A 19,136-nucleotide genomic window follows, 5' to 3' on the forward strand; every position below is an offset into this window, starting at 1 on the left:
CTCACTCTTGGCCCAAAGAAACCTAGGAAGAGCCCGAAGTTTTATTTGAGGAATATATGAAAGTGTGAAATGCAAACCTACAACAATTGCCTCGAATTACACCCAAGAAGCAAATCTTCAGTCACTTATGAAATCCTGGTCTTAATTTTCAGCGACCCTTCCCCCACATTCTGTCAAACCACCAACACGTTGCACAAACGAGCAGCATCCAGACACTCAGCAGAAGATACTTGCCGCTGAGAGCTGAGGGTGGCATTAATTCCAAGTGCTGAAGTACTTTGTTGTAGGAACATTTCTTCAGAGTGCCTCTTGCTCTCTCAGTAGTGCTCCTCTACAAGCTCCAGCAGTTATTAGGAAATACTCTGCTAAGCATTCAGTAACAGGAAGAATTTAAAATGAAATACTTTTCTGGTTAAGTTCCCTGAGCTAGAACCCCAAATTTCGATCTGAGGAAATAAGAACCCTGCTCAGACAATTTAAAGTGATGCCAAATCCTCTTATGTTTTCATCAGAGATTAAACCGAAAGTGATTCACATATGCCCTGAGGGCCACGTCCGGCGCTGAACACAACTCAGAACCCCACTCCTCCTCTGAAGGCTCAGCCTGCGGCCCCAAGCTCACGTTGCTGTGAGGGGCGCAGGAGGCCACAGGGGCTCGGGGCCTCTCCCACCACCAGCCCCTGCTTGGCTGTCGAGGTGCTGGCCTGGAAGCGGAGACCCTCGTCTCCTGCCACACAAAGAAATCCCAGCGAGCAGCAGGAGCTAGAGCAGAGCAGCCTGAGATCTCCACCAGCATGGGTGTCCTTGAGTCCCTCCCCACCCGCAGCATGGGTTGGGCAGGAGGCCGAGCATCTCTGCATCTCCTGCCCAGCCCCTTCCTGGGGTGCAGCAGCAGCTCAGGACCCCTCGCTCGTCACAAGCCAGTGATTCCCTGAAGCCATTTGACCATGAGTCACTTTTTTGGGGGGGAGGGAGGGGGCGGGGGACACACTACAAGGGGATGGGGGACAACGACGCAGGATGGGGCATCAGATCTCCTCTGAGCAAAACTGCTTTCCCAGAAGGTAAAAAAGAGAGCCCAGGATTCCCTCCATCAGCATGGCCTGCAGGGAGGGTCAGAATGGGAAGGGGGCTCATGCATCTCAGCCTCACACCGTGCCCCTGGGGTCTGCTGCACCTGCGGGGTCATTTTCCAGCCCCAGGCAAGGACCCACACCAGGGCCTTTGGCTGACAACCCACTGGACTGGTGCCTGCTGTGTCCTTGGGCTGGGGCAGGAGAGTGGAACAGCCACAGCAGGGGCCACAGCGTCTCACAGGGCACGTGGAAGGGAGGAGAAGGGCTTCCCCCTTCACAAGGGGGATGCAGCAGCATGCTGAGCCAGGGAGGTGCGGGGCAGGAGGACCTGCAGGCAGCCTGGCCTCAAGGACAGGCCTGATCTGGGGCGGGCGGCTCAGCACGGGGGCTGGAGAGATGAGCTGGCTTACCGCCCTGCTTGCAGACATGGAGCAGACGGGGAGGGGAGGAGGGGGGGGAGAGGGAGGAAAGAATGGAAAAAAAAAAACAAAAAAAAGCACTTACAAAGCAGTTGAGCATAGAGCAGGAGACGCGGCCTGGCAGACTCATGTTCATTTCCAGAGGCGGCAGCTGGGCTGGGCGCACGCAAGGAGCATCTCCTGCCTTGGGCCTTTTGCTGCGGCCAGCAGCGGCTCCCGAGCCCTGGCGCAGGGATTTCCGCAGCCTCCCCGTGCCTCGGCGAAGGGCAGGAGCATCCCTGCAGCGGGCAGCCCGAGCAGGTGCCGCGCTCGGCTGCGCTGACAATGGAGGGAGGGAGGGCGGAGGACGGGCAGACTCCACCTACCTCCCAGGGAAGCGGAGCAGGGCTCTGCCATCCAAGCGTCTCCCTGACAGGCGAGACAGAAAATGGAGAGGCCGATGGGGATCACCCCTGCTCCCCCCGTCCCGTCCCCATGCTCACGGCCGGCACCTGGCCGGCGAGGACGTGCGGATACCGGCCCCGCTGCTCGGCGGGCTGCCGGGAGATGCAGTCCGGGCCTGGCGCTCCTCCCCGGCGGCACCTGGCTCCTGCCGCACTGATGGCGCGGTGGGAATGCCGGGAACAATAGCGGCGAGGAGGCTTTGTGCTCCAGCCCGCTGCTGCAAACCTTCGCTTCGGCCTCTGGCAGCCTCACGGCTCCCTGCCAGGCCTGGGAGGCGAGGACAAAGGGGCTGCCCCGCTGCTCCACGGGGGTTTGGTTCCCCAGCCTTTACGTCCGCACTGCCCGGCAGCTGCCAGGCGCAGGGTTTTGCGGGATGTTTGGCTCCTACCGGCTCTCCTGGTGCTCATGTTGTGGCGCAGGCAACGGCACGGGGCCACCGGGTCCCCTCACTGATGGCCTGGGCAGTGGTTCTGCTGGGGAGCTTCCCCACCGCCAGTTTTGCAATGGGTGCAGACACTGGGCGAATGCCTCCGGTGCAGGAGGCGCCGCGGGGCTGAACACCCAGCCCCTTCCCCTGCATCCCCAGGGGCTGACTCGCTCTGCCCGCCACTCCTCGTGCCCCCCAGCAGACCATGGGCTCACCAGGTCCCAGCCCAGAAGCCACGGGACAGCAGCCTCTGGGGAAATGCTAGCTGCATTCCCATCACCAGCCCTGCCTCCTGCTACTGAGGAGGCGGCTGGGATTATTTGCTCTCCCCTGCCCTGCTTGGCACTGAGCAGCAGCACTGAGCCTGGACAGCATCCCTCCTCAAAACTACTTTCCTAGCTGCTGCTTTTGAAGCCAAATTGCACCCTACAGAGCCACCACATCTTGGTGACAGAGATTAGCATGCTGGAAATAAAGAGCAAAAGCGAGAATCTTTTGCTTGAAACACAAAAGGAACATCCAGCCCTTCACCAGTCCTCCAAGGCCCCAGGCCCAGGTCTTCTGCTCAGACCAGCTGGTTTCCTTCTGGGGCAGCGGACCAGAACACGGCTTTGGGCTCCCCAAGGACCCACTTGCCCCACAGTCACCACAAGACAGCTCTAACTGCCAACACCAACACAACAGCATCTCAAAAGGTTCTTTCAAGTCACATGAAAAGACTTGGGCATTTCTCCACAAAAATTGTTAAGGGTTAGATTGTTTTGAGCTGCCCTGCTCAAGAGACAGCTTTGCAACACCCAGATGTGCTGTCCTGTGTCACTGCAGGGCAGCAGAGCCCAGGCAATGAACTCCCTCGCTGGGAAACCAAGTGAACCAATTACCCCAAAGGCCACACAGGCTACACTATTTGGATGCTGGACAAAAGCACAGAGGAAGAATAAGCCACAAAATCCCAGTAACCATTACCATTGGTTCTGTCCCAGTCCAGCATTTACTTGGTACCTAGTGGGTGTCACAGTAGACATTGCCTGGGCTCAGAGGCCCTTGCCTCCATGGGGCTCTCCTCTAACGGGGCTGCCTGGCAGGACATGGAGAAAGCACAGCCCCTAAGGCATCTGTGCTACATACGAGGTCAACACATAAGGAGAACAGAGGTTTATGCACAAGGTTAAGGATTTGTGTTGGCCAAATCTGAGCGGTTCCCCGGGGGTACTCCTCTTGGGTAAGTGCCATAAGTCTGCTGAAAAAACAGAGCAGCAAAAGGTGGCAGAAGTCTTTTATGCTGGAAAGAAAGTATAGCTATAAAAGACATAAAACCTCTTTTCTTTTCTGATATGCATTGGGGAAAAGCAAAATACATCTGTCAATACGTAAAGCACTGAAGTCTCTGGTGGAGTCAATGCACACATTGCTCTTTAACGTACTGAGTGCATAGAATGTATGAGTCGTGTTTACAACATACAAAATTATGGACAAGGCAAGTAAGCAAGCTGCTCTGAGACTTTCCGGACCAGCTGGTCAGGACACAGAGCTCAGCTCAGGGCCCAGCACAGGGGCTGCTTCCAGCTCAGGTTGCAGAGGGACCTTTACAGACCTAAGCTGCAGCTGCGCAGAGTTAAGAGGTCGTTTGTCAGATCATTACTTTGAATTTCCAACCTAAGCTGACCTGAACATCCACAAATAGATTTTCCTCTGCTTCAACAGAAATATTTTTTGCATTTGCAGCATTAGAAGAGGACTCGCACACAACTCAGATTTGTGCCCGAGAGCCAAGTCTGGGGCTGAGCAGACCCAGCCCCAAGCCTTAGCAGCATGTCAAGAGCCTGCAGAGTTTCAAACTCCACCACTTTCACCTCTTTCTACTGCAAATTTAGCCTCCTGAGTCATCCTAGTTCACAAAATATCTGTTCTCACATCCGTGCAATCAAACAGCTGCAGCACCGAGCAGGCTCAGGGAGTGCAGGGCGCCGGCAGCTTCCTTTTAGCTGGCTTAACTCAAGGGATTTCCTAAATGCCAAGTCAGATGTCTCCCCAGCCGAGCAGCTGGTGTTCCCTCCATTATCACTAAAAACTGTACGACTGAACTGGGAAGACAAGGTTATTTTCACGTAACCGGGCTCCTCTGAGTGTCTTGCACATGTACATTTATGCTGGGGAAGAGAGAAACCTCCCGCATTTCTCCCAACCACAACAATCCTAAAGGCTTTGTGTACTTCAAGGAAGAGAGGAGCTGAATATAATACAGTCAACATGTTCATAAGGCCAATTAGTAGTAATTAACCCTGTTTTCTCCCAGTAGCAATGCACATTGTTCATGCTGTGCTGCTCCTCCCTCCCCTCTGCGCAGCTCCGCTCACACACCACAGGTAAACAGCTTGCAACCTGCTAGCAGTCCCAGAAGGGATTTGGAGGCTGCATTTGGGTCTGTGCTGGCAGCACAGGACTGCTGCCAAGGCACTGAAATCCCATGGCCTGGAGCTGGCAGCACCCTGAATTACATCCCGGTGTCAAAAGGTGGCCCAGCTCTTTACAGGACAGAGACAGTGCAATGCAGCGAGCAGCAAGCACCCGCATGCTGAGCCACCTCGCAGCTTCCCTCCTGCTCTGCGGGTCTACAGCCCAATGCCTCCTCCCAGAACAAGAGGCCACTTGAGCAAAGTCTGCAGTGCCTCAAAGAGTGCAAATGAAACACTGCAGGGCTGGCAACCCCTCACCAAGTAAAACATGACTGTTGCAGACAGGTGGCAGCAAGCAACTGAAGGGCAGGAGAAGGAGAAGTGCTCCCGTCCCCTGCAGGATGCCACCACCATCACCCTGGACAGACTTCTGACAACGGGTCCATCTGCCCAATCCTAACAGACTCCTGTCCTCCATTTCACAAAATGACGGTAAATACCCTCACATCAGGCAGAGGGCACCAATTCTACCACTTCTAGTGATTAAGGACGGGCTTTTTGTCACTGCAGGGTTATGTGAGGAGAGAACCCATGCGGACAGAGAGCCAGGGCTGCTGCACAAGATGGCAGAACCGAACCCACAGCCCTGTCCCTAGGGCTGCCCCAGCCTGTCTCCAGCTGGAGAAAAACAACAGGGGAAAAAACGTAGCAGGAGGAGGTAACTGTCTTGGGCAGATAGTCCCACGTCCTAAAAGTCAAAATTTATCCTCCTGCTTAGCACAGATACCTGCACCAGGGTGAGATAAATTGCTATAACAGGGATCTACATGAGCTGATGCAGACAGCTGATGAGCTGTGGCCAATGGGACTTCTTGTTCTGCCTCCTCTTCTTCTTTATATGAAGGGCATCTTTGTTTTGGGTCTCTCTACAAAAACAGTTCATTTCCTCAAAGCCTAAGGAGGTCCTTGGTGAACCAAAAGGCTGCTGAGCCATTGAGATGGCCTTCCAGAAAAAAAAAAAAAAAAACTTCTGTGAAGAGGTTACTGCCTTATACCCCATAAACCAGGAGTGGGGTGGCGAATGTCATCTTTTGATCTTTACAAGATGACAGTAGAGGTTGTAGATCTGATATACCACACATTTAATACTTGTTCAGAAAACTGCCCAGAAGTGAGCACGTAACACAAGCACGACACAGAAAGCCTTTGAGAAGAGGGATGACACAGCTCCATATGCCACAGAGATGGGATGGGATGGCTAAACTGCAAAGCCTCACCCTACTAACAGCCAGCAGCCTCCAAAGGGAACAAGTTGAGGTGGAAATCTCGACAGCCCCATTACCCACAGCAGCTGAGAACAGGGAATGCTGCAGCACAAGTTGTATGGCATGCAGCTAGAGCTGCACCCGCACCGACTTACCCCTCGGGTTAGTTTAAGTAATGTATTAAGGTGCTGGTTGCTCTTTAGGACTTCCATTAGCCAAAGTTAAGGATTAAACCACCACTAGTGCTGTCTTTAAGGTTATTTTCATCAGCAGCTAATCTTTGGGGGAGAAATAAAGAGATTCTTCCAATTAAAGCAGTCAAAGCTCTTAAGCGATGACCATGCACCCGTAGCAGCAGAAAAGGCCAAGAAGATAGCAATCTGCACCGGGGTGCTGCTGAGTAAGGTACCAGCTTTGGGGCATGCCCTTGCTAACCAGAAGGCATTGGTGCTTTGCCCTCTGACCGCAGTGATCACAGCTCATTAACTCCAGCTCAGCTCGCCTGCAGGGAACCAGGTCTCCAAGCAGCCCTCCCTGCAGGGGGCTGAAGCTGCCTGCCCACAAACCAGCACCCAGCCTCCAGCACCCGAAGCAGGCCTGATCTGAGCTCAGAGGTCACAATCTGCAGAAGAGCTCACAGAAGGACTCACTGAGGGTAAGAGTTACCCCCTTCCTTCGGTTGCTGGAAGCAGCTCAGATAAGCAGGAGGGGATAAATGCTTATCTCTGCAGCTCACAGTAAATTGCTTTCTCCCCCTTGTCCCAGGAGGCAGAAAGCCTATGCCCTCTTCCCAAAACAGTGGATGAGGGGGTGTGGTTCTTTTCTTGCAAAAGGAAAAATAAACAAAAACAAAACAAAGACCAGAAAGGAACTTTTGAGTATAATATGAAAAATGCATAAATCCTTTTCAAAAGGTCCTCCGAAAATGTAAAGATATCTTCAGGTATTCGTAAGGAGACCCTCTTGCCTAGAAGAAGCCAAACTCCTAAAGGTTAAAACTATGTAAGGGCCAGCTCAGGATATGTATCTGCCAAGGCACATTAAAGGAGCCCAGTGAAAAGTAAAGGATTCTGACTTTTTAGTAAGTGTAAAGCTCCAGCTCATGCACCCCATAAAGGATACAGGTTTCGGGAGTGTAGATAAGGATTAAAGGCAAGAGCCACCTTCTGTACAGAGCACAATGCAAACAACAGAGCACTTCAGCTGTCTAAGGGGAACGTGACAGACCTACAGGAGGGGCACGGAGCAGCACACAGGCAACACCACTATTCAAAGCTACTCCCAGTACAAGAGCTGGGGACAGTCAGCTGAAACGATGTGGAGCAGGTTCAGAAGGCAGACAGGGCTGCTGCCCACAGCTTGGGAGTACAGCTCTTTGCACAGCGTGTCACAGCCGTAGGTAAGGTGGAAAAGGCCAGGGTCTGCACAGCTGCAGATCTTTACTTGGTTTTGAAAAGCAGATAGATTAATTAATGGCCCTTGGTAGGGCCATTAAAAAATCTACCAAGGGCTAATAAAACATCAGGAAATTGTTTCAGGGTTACGAAGTTGAGCTGCAGATCCTGACCTGAGGGAGTACAGCAGAGAGATGCTCCCCCAGGCTCTCTCTGCAGCATTCTCCAGTAGACCCTGGCCTTTTCCACCATACCTGGAGGGATTTTTGATGTATTTTCCACACATATATTCACTTCTCCTCTCTGTCCTCTCCTTTAGAGATTCTCAGACTACACGATCTGGAATAGCCACAAACCAGCCTTGTTTGGGTCTCCTCAGCCTCTCCACATGCTGTGTGGTACCCTGAACATCGGTTCCCTGTGACACTGAGAGCAAAGCAAGTTCTCGCAGCCTCAGTTACTGTGAAGCACAAGGGCTTCTAGCTAGGAGGAAGCAGCATGACCCTTGTGAAACTTCACAAGGGAAGTTCAGGGAACCAGAATCAGACACAGACATGTGGCCTCCAGCCTGGAGACAGCCCTGTCTCAACAAAGGGGAACCTGAGTAGGTTTCCTGACTTCCCACACTCACTAACCTGGGCATGAAAAGGTATGGGCAAGAGCAGCAAGCCCCGGGACAGAGTTGCTGACCTAAGTCAGTTCTCAACAGTCACGAACATGCACATAACAAGGAATTTTGTAAGAGCAGGTTGTTTTTCAGTGATTCAGCATGACACAAAGTACGATCCAGACATTTCCAAGATTTGACAGTGAGATGCTCTGCTACAGATACAAAAGAAAGGGAACAGGATTATCCAGATGTTGGTTAGCTTTACCAGTGCCACTGCAACATTTGAGTGTTCGTGACACGTTACAGCAGGAAAGGTTGCATAGGATCAGGTCATTTTAAGAAAAGAAAAAGGTTCGATTTTTCATTAATGTTTGGATGCATCTGCATCAATCTCACCTCCATCTCATATAGAGAAACTGTTGGGTCTTTTTCAATCTGAAACCAGAATAATTCCAACTCAGAGCATAAGATGCTTTATCAGGTTACAACAAAGGTATACTTTCATCTCTCCACCCCAAAGCAAGTTAGTTGATCAGAAACATGGCAAGAAGCTCTTCCAAAAGAGAGGAAAGGAGATCTTAAGCCAAGTAAGGGAGCATGAGGATAGGGGCTGCACCAAAAATACTGCATGAATAACTACCATTCCCTCAGGTCCTATCTCTGGTGTCCAGTGAGATGACCCGAGGGAACAGCAGGAAGCTGTTCTCAGACAGGAGCTATCAGGAAAAGGTTCTTCACCAGGAGGCTTGTCAGGCACTGGAGCAGGCTCCAGGGAAGTGGTCACGGCACCAAAGTTGCCAGAGGTCCAGAAGTGCTTGCACAAGGCTTTGACATATGGTCTGACTTTTTGGGTGGTCCTGGGTAGAGCCAGGAGCTGGACTTGATGGTCGTGGTGAGTCCCTTCCAACTCAGTATATTCTGTGATTCTATGCTACTAGAGCTGACAGTTCAATTAATGCAGACAGCAATTCTCCTTTCCTATTGCAGTTGTTAATAGATCACATGGGGGACAATCCCACTGAAGACATCACCGTTTCCTTCAGCAGCCTGCCAGGTTTTCTTGACATGTTTAACCTAAATTTTCAAGTCCTCTGTTTGAATTTCCAGCCCTTTGACTGCATCTGCTGTTCTCTGCTCTCCTTCCAACATAACGATATGCTTCTGACAGCAGTGAGTATAAAGCTGATCACGATACTGCTACTGCAGCAATGCACAGACTTGCTGCCCACCCACTGTAAAACATGCGTATCACCACGTCACGTTCAAATTCCTGTTCAAAGCACTGCCCTTCACCCTATCTTTCAACATTCCTGATCTCAAGACTTCTTATCAGATGGCGCTTATTTTGGATATTTTCTTGCTGGAGTCATTAGAGTCACCTTATTCAAGTTTATCAGCAATCTGGCTATTTTGGCTGTGTTTCAGTCCCTCCAGATTCTATTAAACCACATTTTTTTTCTGACAAATTATTGTGAAATCTCTGCTACTTTGGTTCCATCAAAACACATTGTTAACATGGTGTTAACTCTTCATTAAGAGGTGATAGTGGAACAGAAGGAGAAATCCCAACTTCACTTTTAAAGTAAAAATAAATCGATAAAGCACAAGAAACGTATCATTGACTATGTCACTAGTCAAAGGAGGCAGAAGAGGATTCCAGTCCTACTTGCTTTGCTTGCCAGTATATTCCAATAACAAGTTTAGAGGTAAATTTTTCCTGCCAACAGCATCCTGACTGCAGACATACTACAGAGCTCTCTGCATTATATTATTATATATAATACACAATACTTTAGCATTTTTCTTTCTAATTCTTGTATTTTCTCTCACATTTGGACATATTTTTGGACACACACACAGAGAAAAAAAAAAAACACAACAAAAAACACAGGACAGAGGAGGACTAGAATATGTACTCACCATCCTCAGCCACTGTCCAGGACCTCCTGGGTCAATCACAGCTCAGTCTCCTCTTGTTCCACGAAACACACCTGCAGCAAACAAAAGAGCCCAGAGCAGAAATTCAGATCAACAGCAATGACACCTCAATATGAACAGAGACAAAAAATTATAATAAGAGAGCGCAATAGGCCAGAGCTCTGTATTTATCGCTGCTAACCTCTGTTTTGCGCCCTTTCCAGAACATGCTGGGTATCAGAGTCGTTATCACAGGGGAGACACCATGTCCCAGGGGTCAGCCGCTACACGCAGGACCTGCTCCCCACCAGCACGTGGTGGCCAGGGCTCCAGAGGTGTGAAAAACACCTTGGGGATGGCACAGTGGCTCTGGCAGAGAAACTGAACTGTATCTGTGGACAACATGGGTGTAAGACTGAAGCAGATACAGCCTCCTCCCCAAATTCCACCTTATTTTACTTCCATGCCCACTCAAGAAATCAAGTGGTACAAGCCTCTAGCTCTAGCAAAGGGCAAACCTCAAAATTAACAGTTGGAAAGCTCATTAACGGGGGAGAAGTACTTCTTTCAGTCTTTATGTTACCAAAGGGCAGGAGAAAAGGAGCTGGGGAGAAACATTCTCCTGTCAGACAATGGAGCACACACTGAACTACTGCCCTGAATGGCGGCGTCTCAGTGAGACAGAAAAAAACATGGCATTCTACAGAGGAACATGTGCTGAGGGAGCCGAGGGAAGAAAGACCTGGTTGTTAGGGTTCAAGGATCTACGGAGGACCCTTTGTGGGACATTTCAGATATCAGATCACCACAACTGCTGTGCACCGTGCGCCCATGTCCCTGGTGCCACTCATGCGTCTGTGCAGCACCCTCAGCAAATGCAAGCAGAGCACACGTGTGTCGCTTGCACTCCCCACCCCCCCCCCAATTTTTAATTATTACTTTTTATTTTTTTTATTTTTTTTCCAGAAATATTCAGTTTTAAATATAGCCTGAAGGTGGCTTTGAGCTCACCAACCAAACCCAGCCTCTGGCAGCAAGCAGCCATCTGTAGTGTGCCAAAGCTCCAGGGATGTTCAATGCCTCGGGTAAGTTTTGCCACCATTTCATGTGAAGATTTTCTTCCCTCCTCAGACAAAATGTAAATGTCAAAAAATGTGGAACTGGAGAGGGCCTAAACTTCTCTTTGATGTGATTTACTCCTCCTTTCACCATCAAGGCATTGCATCGGACACAGCAGAGTTTCTGCACATCTACTGAGCACTTTCCCTCCGCTCTGGGATTTCTTTCCAAGCACAGAATTACGTGAGGTTTCACACCTACACGTCAGAAGGCTAAACCAAATGCCAGCAATGAGAATTCCTTTCTGAAATTTAATCTTCCCCAAGAACAAGAAGCATGCAAGTCATCCAGGAACACGGCCGTGCTGGAGGGAGCTCTTGCCCTGCCCCAGGGCTCACAGCCTGCAGCAGCGCCATCCGGAAGGAGCAACTGCCCTCGTGCTTCAGCTAATTTCTGCTAATTTCTCATGTCTTGCCACGCACACAATGAGAAAGGAAGGGAGCTTTAGAAAGGGTTCAAAACTTATCTGCTATATTCCTTTACATCTAAAAGCAGGTAACCAAGTTTCAGCAAAGCATGAAAAACAACAATGGGAATGAGTGTTTTCACAGAATCACAGAACTGAAGGGGTTGTAAGGGACCTCAGAAGATCATCAGACCCAACCCCCCTGCCAAAGCAGGTTCCTTAGAGCAGGCTGCCCAGGTAGGCATCCAGATGGCCCTTGAATATCTCCAGAGGAGACTCCACAACCTCCCTGGGTTTTGTCCTAGGGAAACAGAAAAGCCAAATACTGCAATATCAAACCCTGATCCAGTTTATCTCTTTCTAACTAAAACGGATTTTCACACTATTTAGCAAAAGAGCCACTTCACACCAGACTTCATATAGAGAAAAACAACTGGTGCTGGCTTACTATGCCACCAGGAGGAGCCACTGCCAGGCAGGGACTTACAAATTAGGTGAACAGCATAATTAGCCAGGGAAGTAAAATGTTAATACTCTTTGTTCACTAATCTGAAGCTATCTGAATTATTGATAACGATGAATGACACATGAGTACTTTTCCTGCTGTACGCTTTGTACCCATGTATTAAATCGTTGCTAATGGCTGTTTCAGCTCCTCACTTCCTCCCTCATACAAGAAGTTGGTGTAACTGCTATAACTGCAGTTCTCCTCAGCTACAGCCCGCGCCAGGCCGCTCCTCCAAGCTGCCACCGCCAGGCTGCGGCGAGAGGAGGCCGAGAGGAGGCCGAGAGGAGGCTGCTCCGTGTGAGCTCAGCACGCAGGAACGTGGCCGCCTCCTCCCGCTGCCTGGGCAGGCCGGGGCAGCACCAGGCAAGGCCTTCCAGAGGGCCTGTGGAAGCCGGGAGGCCCTGCAGGCACCGGGAGGCCCCGGGCCCCTGGCTGTCCTCCTCAGCCCGGGGCCTGCAGACAGCTTCACTCGCGCGGCCTCACGTGCTCCTCCACCGGCACCTCAAAGCTGTCCTTGCTGATGCTGTCTGCTGCCTCAGGACTTAGCATGGTCCTCCTCCTCCTCGCAGAGGCTGCTGCGTGGGGCTGGCTCTGTCCCACTGCCTCACTCTCCCCAGAGGTCACACACTGTGCAGCAGCACGCCATGCAGGCCGAGTTCCCCTAAAACCCTGCTTAAGCCCACCAGGTCGGAAGCTGCCCTAAAATCACAGCTGCAGGGGATGCACCAGGCCTGGCCAAAGGCTAATTTGCCCACCTTGGCTTGGGCATAAACAACAAGGGGAGCAGAGGCAAGGGATGAAGCTGGGGAAGAGGTAAGAGCACGATGCCCACTGCTCTCCCCAGCGCTCACGCAATGCTGCCCAACAGACCTGGGTTGGGTGAAGCAGGAAAACAATTCATGTTGTTCTCATGTTTTTATAGCCTGTATCCTTCTCCAGGATTATTAATCTTGGAGCCAAGCCCTCAGATAACAAGGAAGTGTCAGAGTCGAGAGCTCCCATAAAACCTTAATTTGCTCTCCCCACAGCCCTCTTGCGCACGTGATTCAGGCAGGTTATTGCACACCGCGTTACACAACGGTGTTATTTCCTCAAGGGACCTTTGTCTCTCTTAGTGCAAAACAGAGAGGCAGAGACCGAAGCAGCACTGGACAGGGACAGGAATTAATCTCGAAACCTCTGCCCTTACCTGCTGCAGGTGCTGGGAGCAATGCTGGGGCTGCCAAATAGCCTGGTTCCATTCTCCTCAGAGGAAAAATTCCCCTGGAATTTTCTTAATTCCATCTCCAGGCTCAAACACCTGTTTGACTTTGCAAGTCAACATCCAAATGCATCAAGCGTGTGTGCTCTGAGAAACCTGACACCACGAGCTAACAGCTAGGCTGTCAACAATGGGAAGAAACATTCGCTCTCTGCATCTGCCTGCCTCGCTCAGGACTGTGAAAATAAACAGCCAGCACCTATTTATGGCAGCTGCATGGAAAAGCTCAGGAAAACCTTAACAGCCCTGTCTTCAGTGCAGCTTGATTCACTGCAGTGATGTAGGCTTAGGGAATGGGGAATAAATAATAAATAATAACAAAGCACCACAGAGGAGCTTCCCGCGAGCACCTGCCACTGGCATGTTACGGGGAATGAAGTCCTTTGGGAGGGAGAAGCACGGCGGTTTAGGAGCTGTGCCCATCCACACGCACGTGGGGAGGTTTCCCATGCTGATGGAGCTCAGGGAGATGGGAAGGGCAGCAGACGACAGGCAAAGCTCCGGGGCAGATTTCGGCACACACCCCAGGCAAGATGGGAGCTTGCCTTTCCTGTGGCTTCTTTTGCACCGCTTAGGAAATGCCGGCGGTTGTTTGCAGCTGGAGTGAGGCTCTCCATGCTCAGCACCTGCCCCAGGCTGAGGTTTTGGTTTAATTTCAGTGAAAACAGTGCAGTTAGTCCTAATGTACTTAATGGCAAAAAACAGTCCCATTATTAAACAGGGGATGTTAGAAGAAACAACCAGGAGTCCAATTAGCCTTATTTTGATCCCAAATGAAAAAAAAACAGCCATCTCAGGCCTCTCAACTAATTACAGGCTAAAAATACAATTGTCAGACCACTCGGTTACATGCAAAGTGGATTGTACGGAATAGTCTTTGTTATTTTAAGTGAAACTGCAGGTCCCAGGGTTGCTCCTAATGAAGGCTTCTAACAGCTGGTCTTCAACAACAAGAATTTTTTTTTTTTACTTTTACTGATCAATAAACATTCAAAAGAAAAGCTTGGGCTACCAGGGTTCAAAACCATCTCCACAATACTGAATTATGATGGCAAGCGGGCCAAAGCATTCAGCTCACCCTGCAGTGAGAAGTACCCCAATTTACCTGTGTGTGGGCATGACCAGGGCTGGGTACGAGTGCAGCAGAACAAGAATACCCGGCAGGTGAAGAAGGGCAGCAGGAACAAGGAGGGGGCAGGCAGCCTGCCGCAGCGATACCTAATAGGGCACTGGCTGAGGTGGTGACCCGAGGGCAGTTCTGCCCCCATGAGCCCAGCATCGTGCCCCTGTCCCCAGCATCATGGGGCCAGGACTGGGGCTGCCTTCAGGTGGCCAAAGTGCAGACAGCAAGCACACGGCAGAGGGACCAAAGTAATCTGAAGCAAAACAAGCTCATGTACGCAGTTTAAAAAACCATTGAGTATGTTTAAGTTTTTATGCAAAGTATGCTCAGCTCTGGGCAACTCTGCTGACAAGGATATAACTCAATCCAATTACCGATAGATGAAGTTTCAGAACTAGATAAATTCCATCAAGCTTCTGACAAAGCCAGCCTTTTTACAGCTTACAGGATTTAAAATGGATCAGATATCTTTTCTTCCAGTTTGACTAAGCGAATCCCCACAGGTCTCTGGGTAAGCAGTGCTGCCCAGGGTGCCCTCAGCACCCTGCAGCTCTGGCTGCTGGTACCTGGAGAACAGCGGCTTGGGATCACACAGCAAATTTCATGTTCAAAGTCAGTGCTCCTGCGGGATTTGGGAGGCAAGAAACCTTCTCCTGTGGAGGAGGGTGCTGTCCCTGGCCCTGCAGCGCTGCACAAGCATCACCCACCCCTAGGATGGGATGGGACGGTCTCATCTCCTCAGTTCCAGACAAATGAGGAGCAGGACACGGACCCGCAGGCACTGCCCCAGAGCTGAACTGCCTCAGCTCCACCACTGCCACGGCAGCAGCTGGTAGCAAGTAACAGCTCGCAAAACTCCTGCCCTCCCTGATCGGAGGGTTGGCTCATGATTAAAATGCCCTGAGACTGTTAGGCTTCGTGTTAACAGAGAACCATCAGAAGACGTCTCTGAAAACTGGTTTAGCTCCTCCTGCGTTCAAAGCAGGAGCACCCAGGCTTCCATCACGGGGATTGCACCCAAAGGCCAGAGCAGGACATGCAGGATCGTGGAGAGACAGGGGAAAGCTGCCAAAGTTGTAAGTGCTTCTGGCTGCACAGCACCCTCCTAAGGAGAACTTCACCTTTTGGCCCTCAAAACCATACTTGGATTAGGCTGTTTCCAAGCCTCGTTCTCTCAGCCCAGTTGAAGCTGTGCAGTGAGGATGTCTGAAGTCTGTCCTGCTCCAAGCTGGCCCATGGCACTGCCAGCTCGCACACCTGCGGTGGCCAGACCCCGCCTGTACCCCCTGTGCTGGAGCTTCTGCAGAAGAGCTCAGACGCAAACGAGAGCACAAACCTGGGCTGACACGCAGGCCAACAGCACTCGGACTGGGGACTTGCTCCATGCCAGCGAGCACAGAGCATGGGTGCTGGGCAGGAGGCCCAGTGCTGCCAGTGGCCAGGGACTCTCACAGCTGACAGCGGGACAGGTGAGCAGCCTGACTGAGAGCTGGGCACTGAGGGGGAGAAACAGCACGTGCACGCCACCTGTAGAGGGTGGCTGGGCCTGTAGGCGAGGTCAGGCAGAGCATGGGACAATGCGAGGACCACGAGCAGACCCAGGTGAATCCCAGAAGATGCTGGAAGAGCAGCAGAGAGGGTGGGAAGGGGCAGAGTGAGGTCAGGGAAGGGATTGCAGGAGCCAGGGAGCTGAACCTCTTGAGTGGTGAAGAGGTAAGAATAAATCTGAGAGCCTGCCAAGTTCAAGGTTTTTGTATCAGCAGTTCTGGTGCAGGGGGAAAGATGGGTTGGAGACGTGCGGGATGTCAGCCCAAGCTGGCTGTGCATGGGGGGTGTAATGAAGGAAGGAAAAAGTCAGTCATGGGAGGTGAAGAGGAGCACAGGTGGCTTTGCTTTAAGCAAGAGATCACACAGTTTACTGCACAGGGCAAAGATTCAGAGGCGGATGAGACAGGAAGGGGGCAGAGGTGCAAAGAGATGCTGTGCCTGCCGCAGGGAAAGGAGCAGAGTGCTGCGGGAAGTGTGGGGAGGCACGAAGGGACGCTGGCACTGCACTTCATATTCTCTCGGAAGAAACAAGATCCTCTGCAGAGAAAGAGAAGGAGGAAGAAGATGGGAACTTTGGAGATCCCAGAGCTGTGTGCAGAGCAGCCAAGTGCGCTGAGAGGGGGTGGCCTGAGCTGAGCCGGCTGCCCTGGGGCACCGCAGTTTCGAGGCAGAAGCAAAAGGGGCTGAGGGGGGAGGAAGGGAGCAGAAAGGAGAGAAGGATGCTGGGGCAGAGAATGGGGCGTGGAGAGAGCTGGAAGGTGAAAATGAGCAGATGGGATTAGAGCCTGGGGGAGGAACATACCACCAGGATTTGAAAAATGCCTCTGGGGGCAGAGGCCAGCCAGGTGTGACCCAAGTGTGCAGGATGACAAGGGACGAAGACAGAGCCTGTGCTCTGCCAGACCCCTGAGGAGCACTGCCATCCATCCGCCACTGCAATGACTTTACACATAATTAATTTCAGCAGCATGCCTGCCTGCCAATCAGCTCCACTGTTTACATTAATGACAGCAAAGTCACAGTTTCAAGGGGAAATTGGTGACCGCTGACACAGCCACACGTACCCAGAGCACCTCCTTTCTCTCACCGCGGCGGTGCCACGCAATGCCTCGCCTGCAGGGGAAGCAGCCGAGGGGCCGGGGGCAGCCGGTGGCACCAGGTGGCAGCAGCACGCCGGGGATGCTCCCCTGCCAGGGCTGCCTCTGCCACCTCCTTCATCTTCCTGAGGAACTGGCAGAGAACAGGGACTGGCACCGGCCCCGCGCACTGCTATCGCTGCAGCGATCCATCTCCGGTGACAGCCGCGGAAGAGCTGAGAGCAGCAGAGGGCGAAGCAGGCCGCTCATTCACTTCAGTGGCCTTCAGAGAAACCCCAAACCATGGCCCTAAAGGGCCCCCACCCCACCTGACCCTCCTGACCTTTTCTGGACCCTCCTGACCAGGCACAGAAAGGGCTTGAGACTGACGCTCTGTGCTGGACTTCACAGCCCCGGAGTGAAGGAAGATGGGAAGTGCAGCGGGACTTCGGTGAGCATTTCCAACGCCCCCTCTAACTCCAGCCCATTCTCCGGTTCTGTTTGCTTTTCTTTAAAAAAGCAGTTGGGACATTTCAAGTCACAATCAGGCCTTTATTCAAGTACAATTGCCTGGTCCCTACCCAAAGCAGTGCAGATGGACTGGGCCCAGCTGCACTCTAGGCGCCTGCTTCTCCCCATCCTCTGCCTGCAGCTCCAGAGCCAGGCCTGAGCCAGGGAGGAACGCAGAGCCCCTGCCACCCACCAGAGCATGGGTGCTGCTTGGGGCTGCAGAGGACCCCAGGAGGGTTTCTCAGGGGCTGGGCTGCCCTGGGGAACACATGCTGCTCCCTAAGTGCCTCAGGGAGTGGAGGAGGCGGCTGAGCTCCCAGTCACTCAGACTCTGGCAGCCCTGTTACCTCTCCGTGCTGCTCCGCTCTCAGATTTAACTCAATCTCAGGAAGGAAGCAGCAACAACTTCAAGGAAATGGTGACTGTGCTACTGAGGTCACATCCCAAGTCTCCAGGCAGCAGAAGCACTGTTCAACCTGGTTTCCCTGCAAACATTCATTTTTCTTACTCATCGGAAGTCTATGCATTTTAATTCCCATCAACTTGTAATGTCCTTGACAGCTGGCGTTTTCTTTGAAAGACAGTCTTTGTGAGTACAAGAAAAAAAAAAAAAAAAGCAAAAAAAAAAAAAAGCCTGAAATATGTGACCCAAATGCACCAGAAGGCTCAGAAATCAAAAGAGAAGTCCTGAAATGTGCCAATCCCATCTCTCCCTGCTCCCCAGCTTCCTTGAGCTCACAGCTCTCTGGGGCACCTGGGCTGCAATGAGCTCCTACCAATAACCTGGGTATTTTAAAATAATGTCAACTAAACAGCAGCAGCACAAACTCAGCCCAGATTCTGCTGGTGTTAGGGATGCAACTACTATTACTTTCACACAGGTACATAAACATCCCCAACAGGTGCTAATTTGCAAGTCTTAGGGTGTCAAAGGCATCTGCCTGCCACGAGCAGGAGGAGGGCAGGACGGATGGGAGAACCATACCCCTCGGTAAGAGCCAGAGGCCAGGCAGGGTGCCTTTGACATCTAAACTGGCACCCGCCTGCAAGCACCCAAAGCCCAGCTGTGACAGTCAGTGGAAAGTGTCTAAAAGAAAGCCAGTACTGCTGTTTGTCCGGGTGACCAGATGCCCTGTAACATCACCTGTCCTGAGACACCGTGGGGTTTGGTGGCTCAGCTGCCTACGGGCACTTGGTTAAGCTACAGCAGCCTCCACCTCCCCTTGCCCTGTCCCCGGCCAGGTGCATGCAGCAGGGGACTCTGCAACCTGCTTAAGAGGCTCGCGCCAGGCTGGGTCTCTCATTGTACCCTCCCAATCCCAAGCAACACCTACATCGGCCTTTAAGGATTCCCCCTTTCCACCCCCAGTCCTGTGAAGTCTCTGGTTTAAGAAGATTAGCCTGGAGTCCCTGGTCTTTCATTTCCAGGTGTCTGGAGCCTTCAGAACAGCTCTGTGCTTTAGCAGTGAAAATCACGTCAAAGGATTGTGCTGCACGCTAACCTGCTTTTGTGAACCAACTCACCTCGAACCATGGGGCAGGACAGCAAATTCAGGTGAACTTAATTGCTATGGCCCCTGCCCTCTACCATGAGCTTAACCACTTCTAAAAACAGTACTGCCCATGACGTCCTCTCA

General features: G+C 51.7%; 1 protein-coding gene across 3 annotated transcripts in view; it reads right to left on the bottom strand.

Moving 5' to 3' along the window:
• Positions 1-19,136, bottom strand: part of MTMR4 (myotubularin related protein 4) — a 53,124-nt gene that overhangs the window by 26,682 nt on the left and 7,306 nt on the right. For 2 of the 3 annotated variants that reach the window (XM_032200649.1, XM_032200651.1), the window contains exon 2: positions 9,952-10,022. In XM_032200649.1, coding sequence (XP_032056540.1) covers positions 9,952-9,954 — 3 coding nt within the window. In that variant the 5' untranslated portion in view covers positions 9,955-10,022. Of the gene's footprint in view, positions 1-1,580; positions 2,022-9,951; positions 10,023-19,136 lie in introns of those variants that run through there. The other variant, XM_032200648.1, reaches the window with a different exon arrangement.

This window comes from Aythya fuligula, chromosome 20 (assembly GCF_009819795.1).
Source record: "Aythya fuligula isolate bAytFul2 chromosome 20, bAytFul2.pri, whole genome shotgun sequence".
NCBI classification, from domain to species: domain Eukaryota; kingdom Metazoa; phylum Chordata; class Aves; order Anseriformes; family Anatidae; genus Aythya; species Aythya fuligula.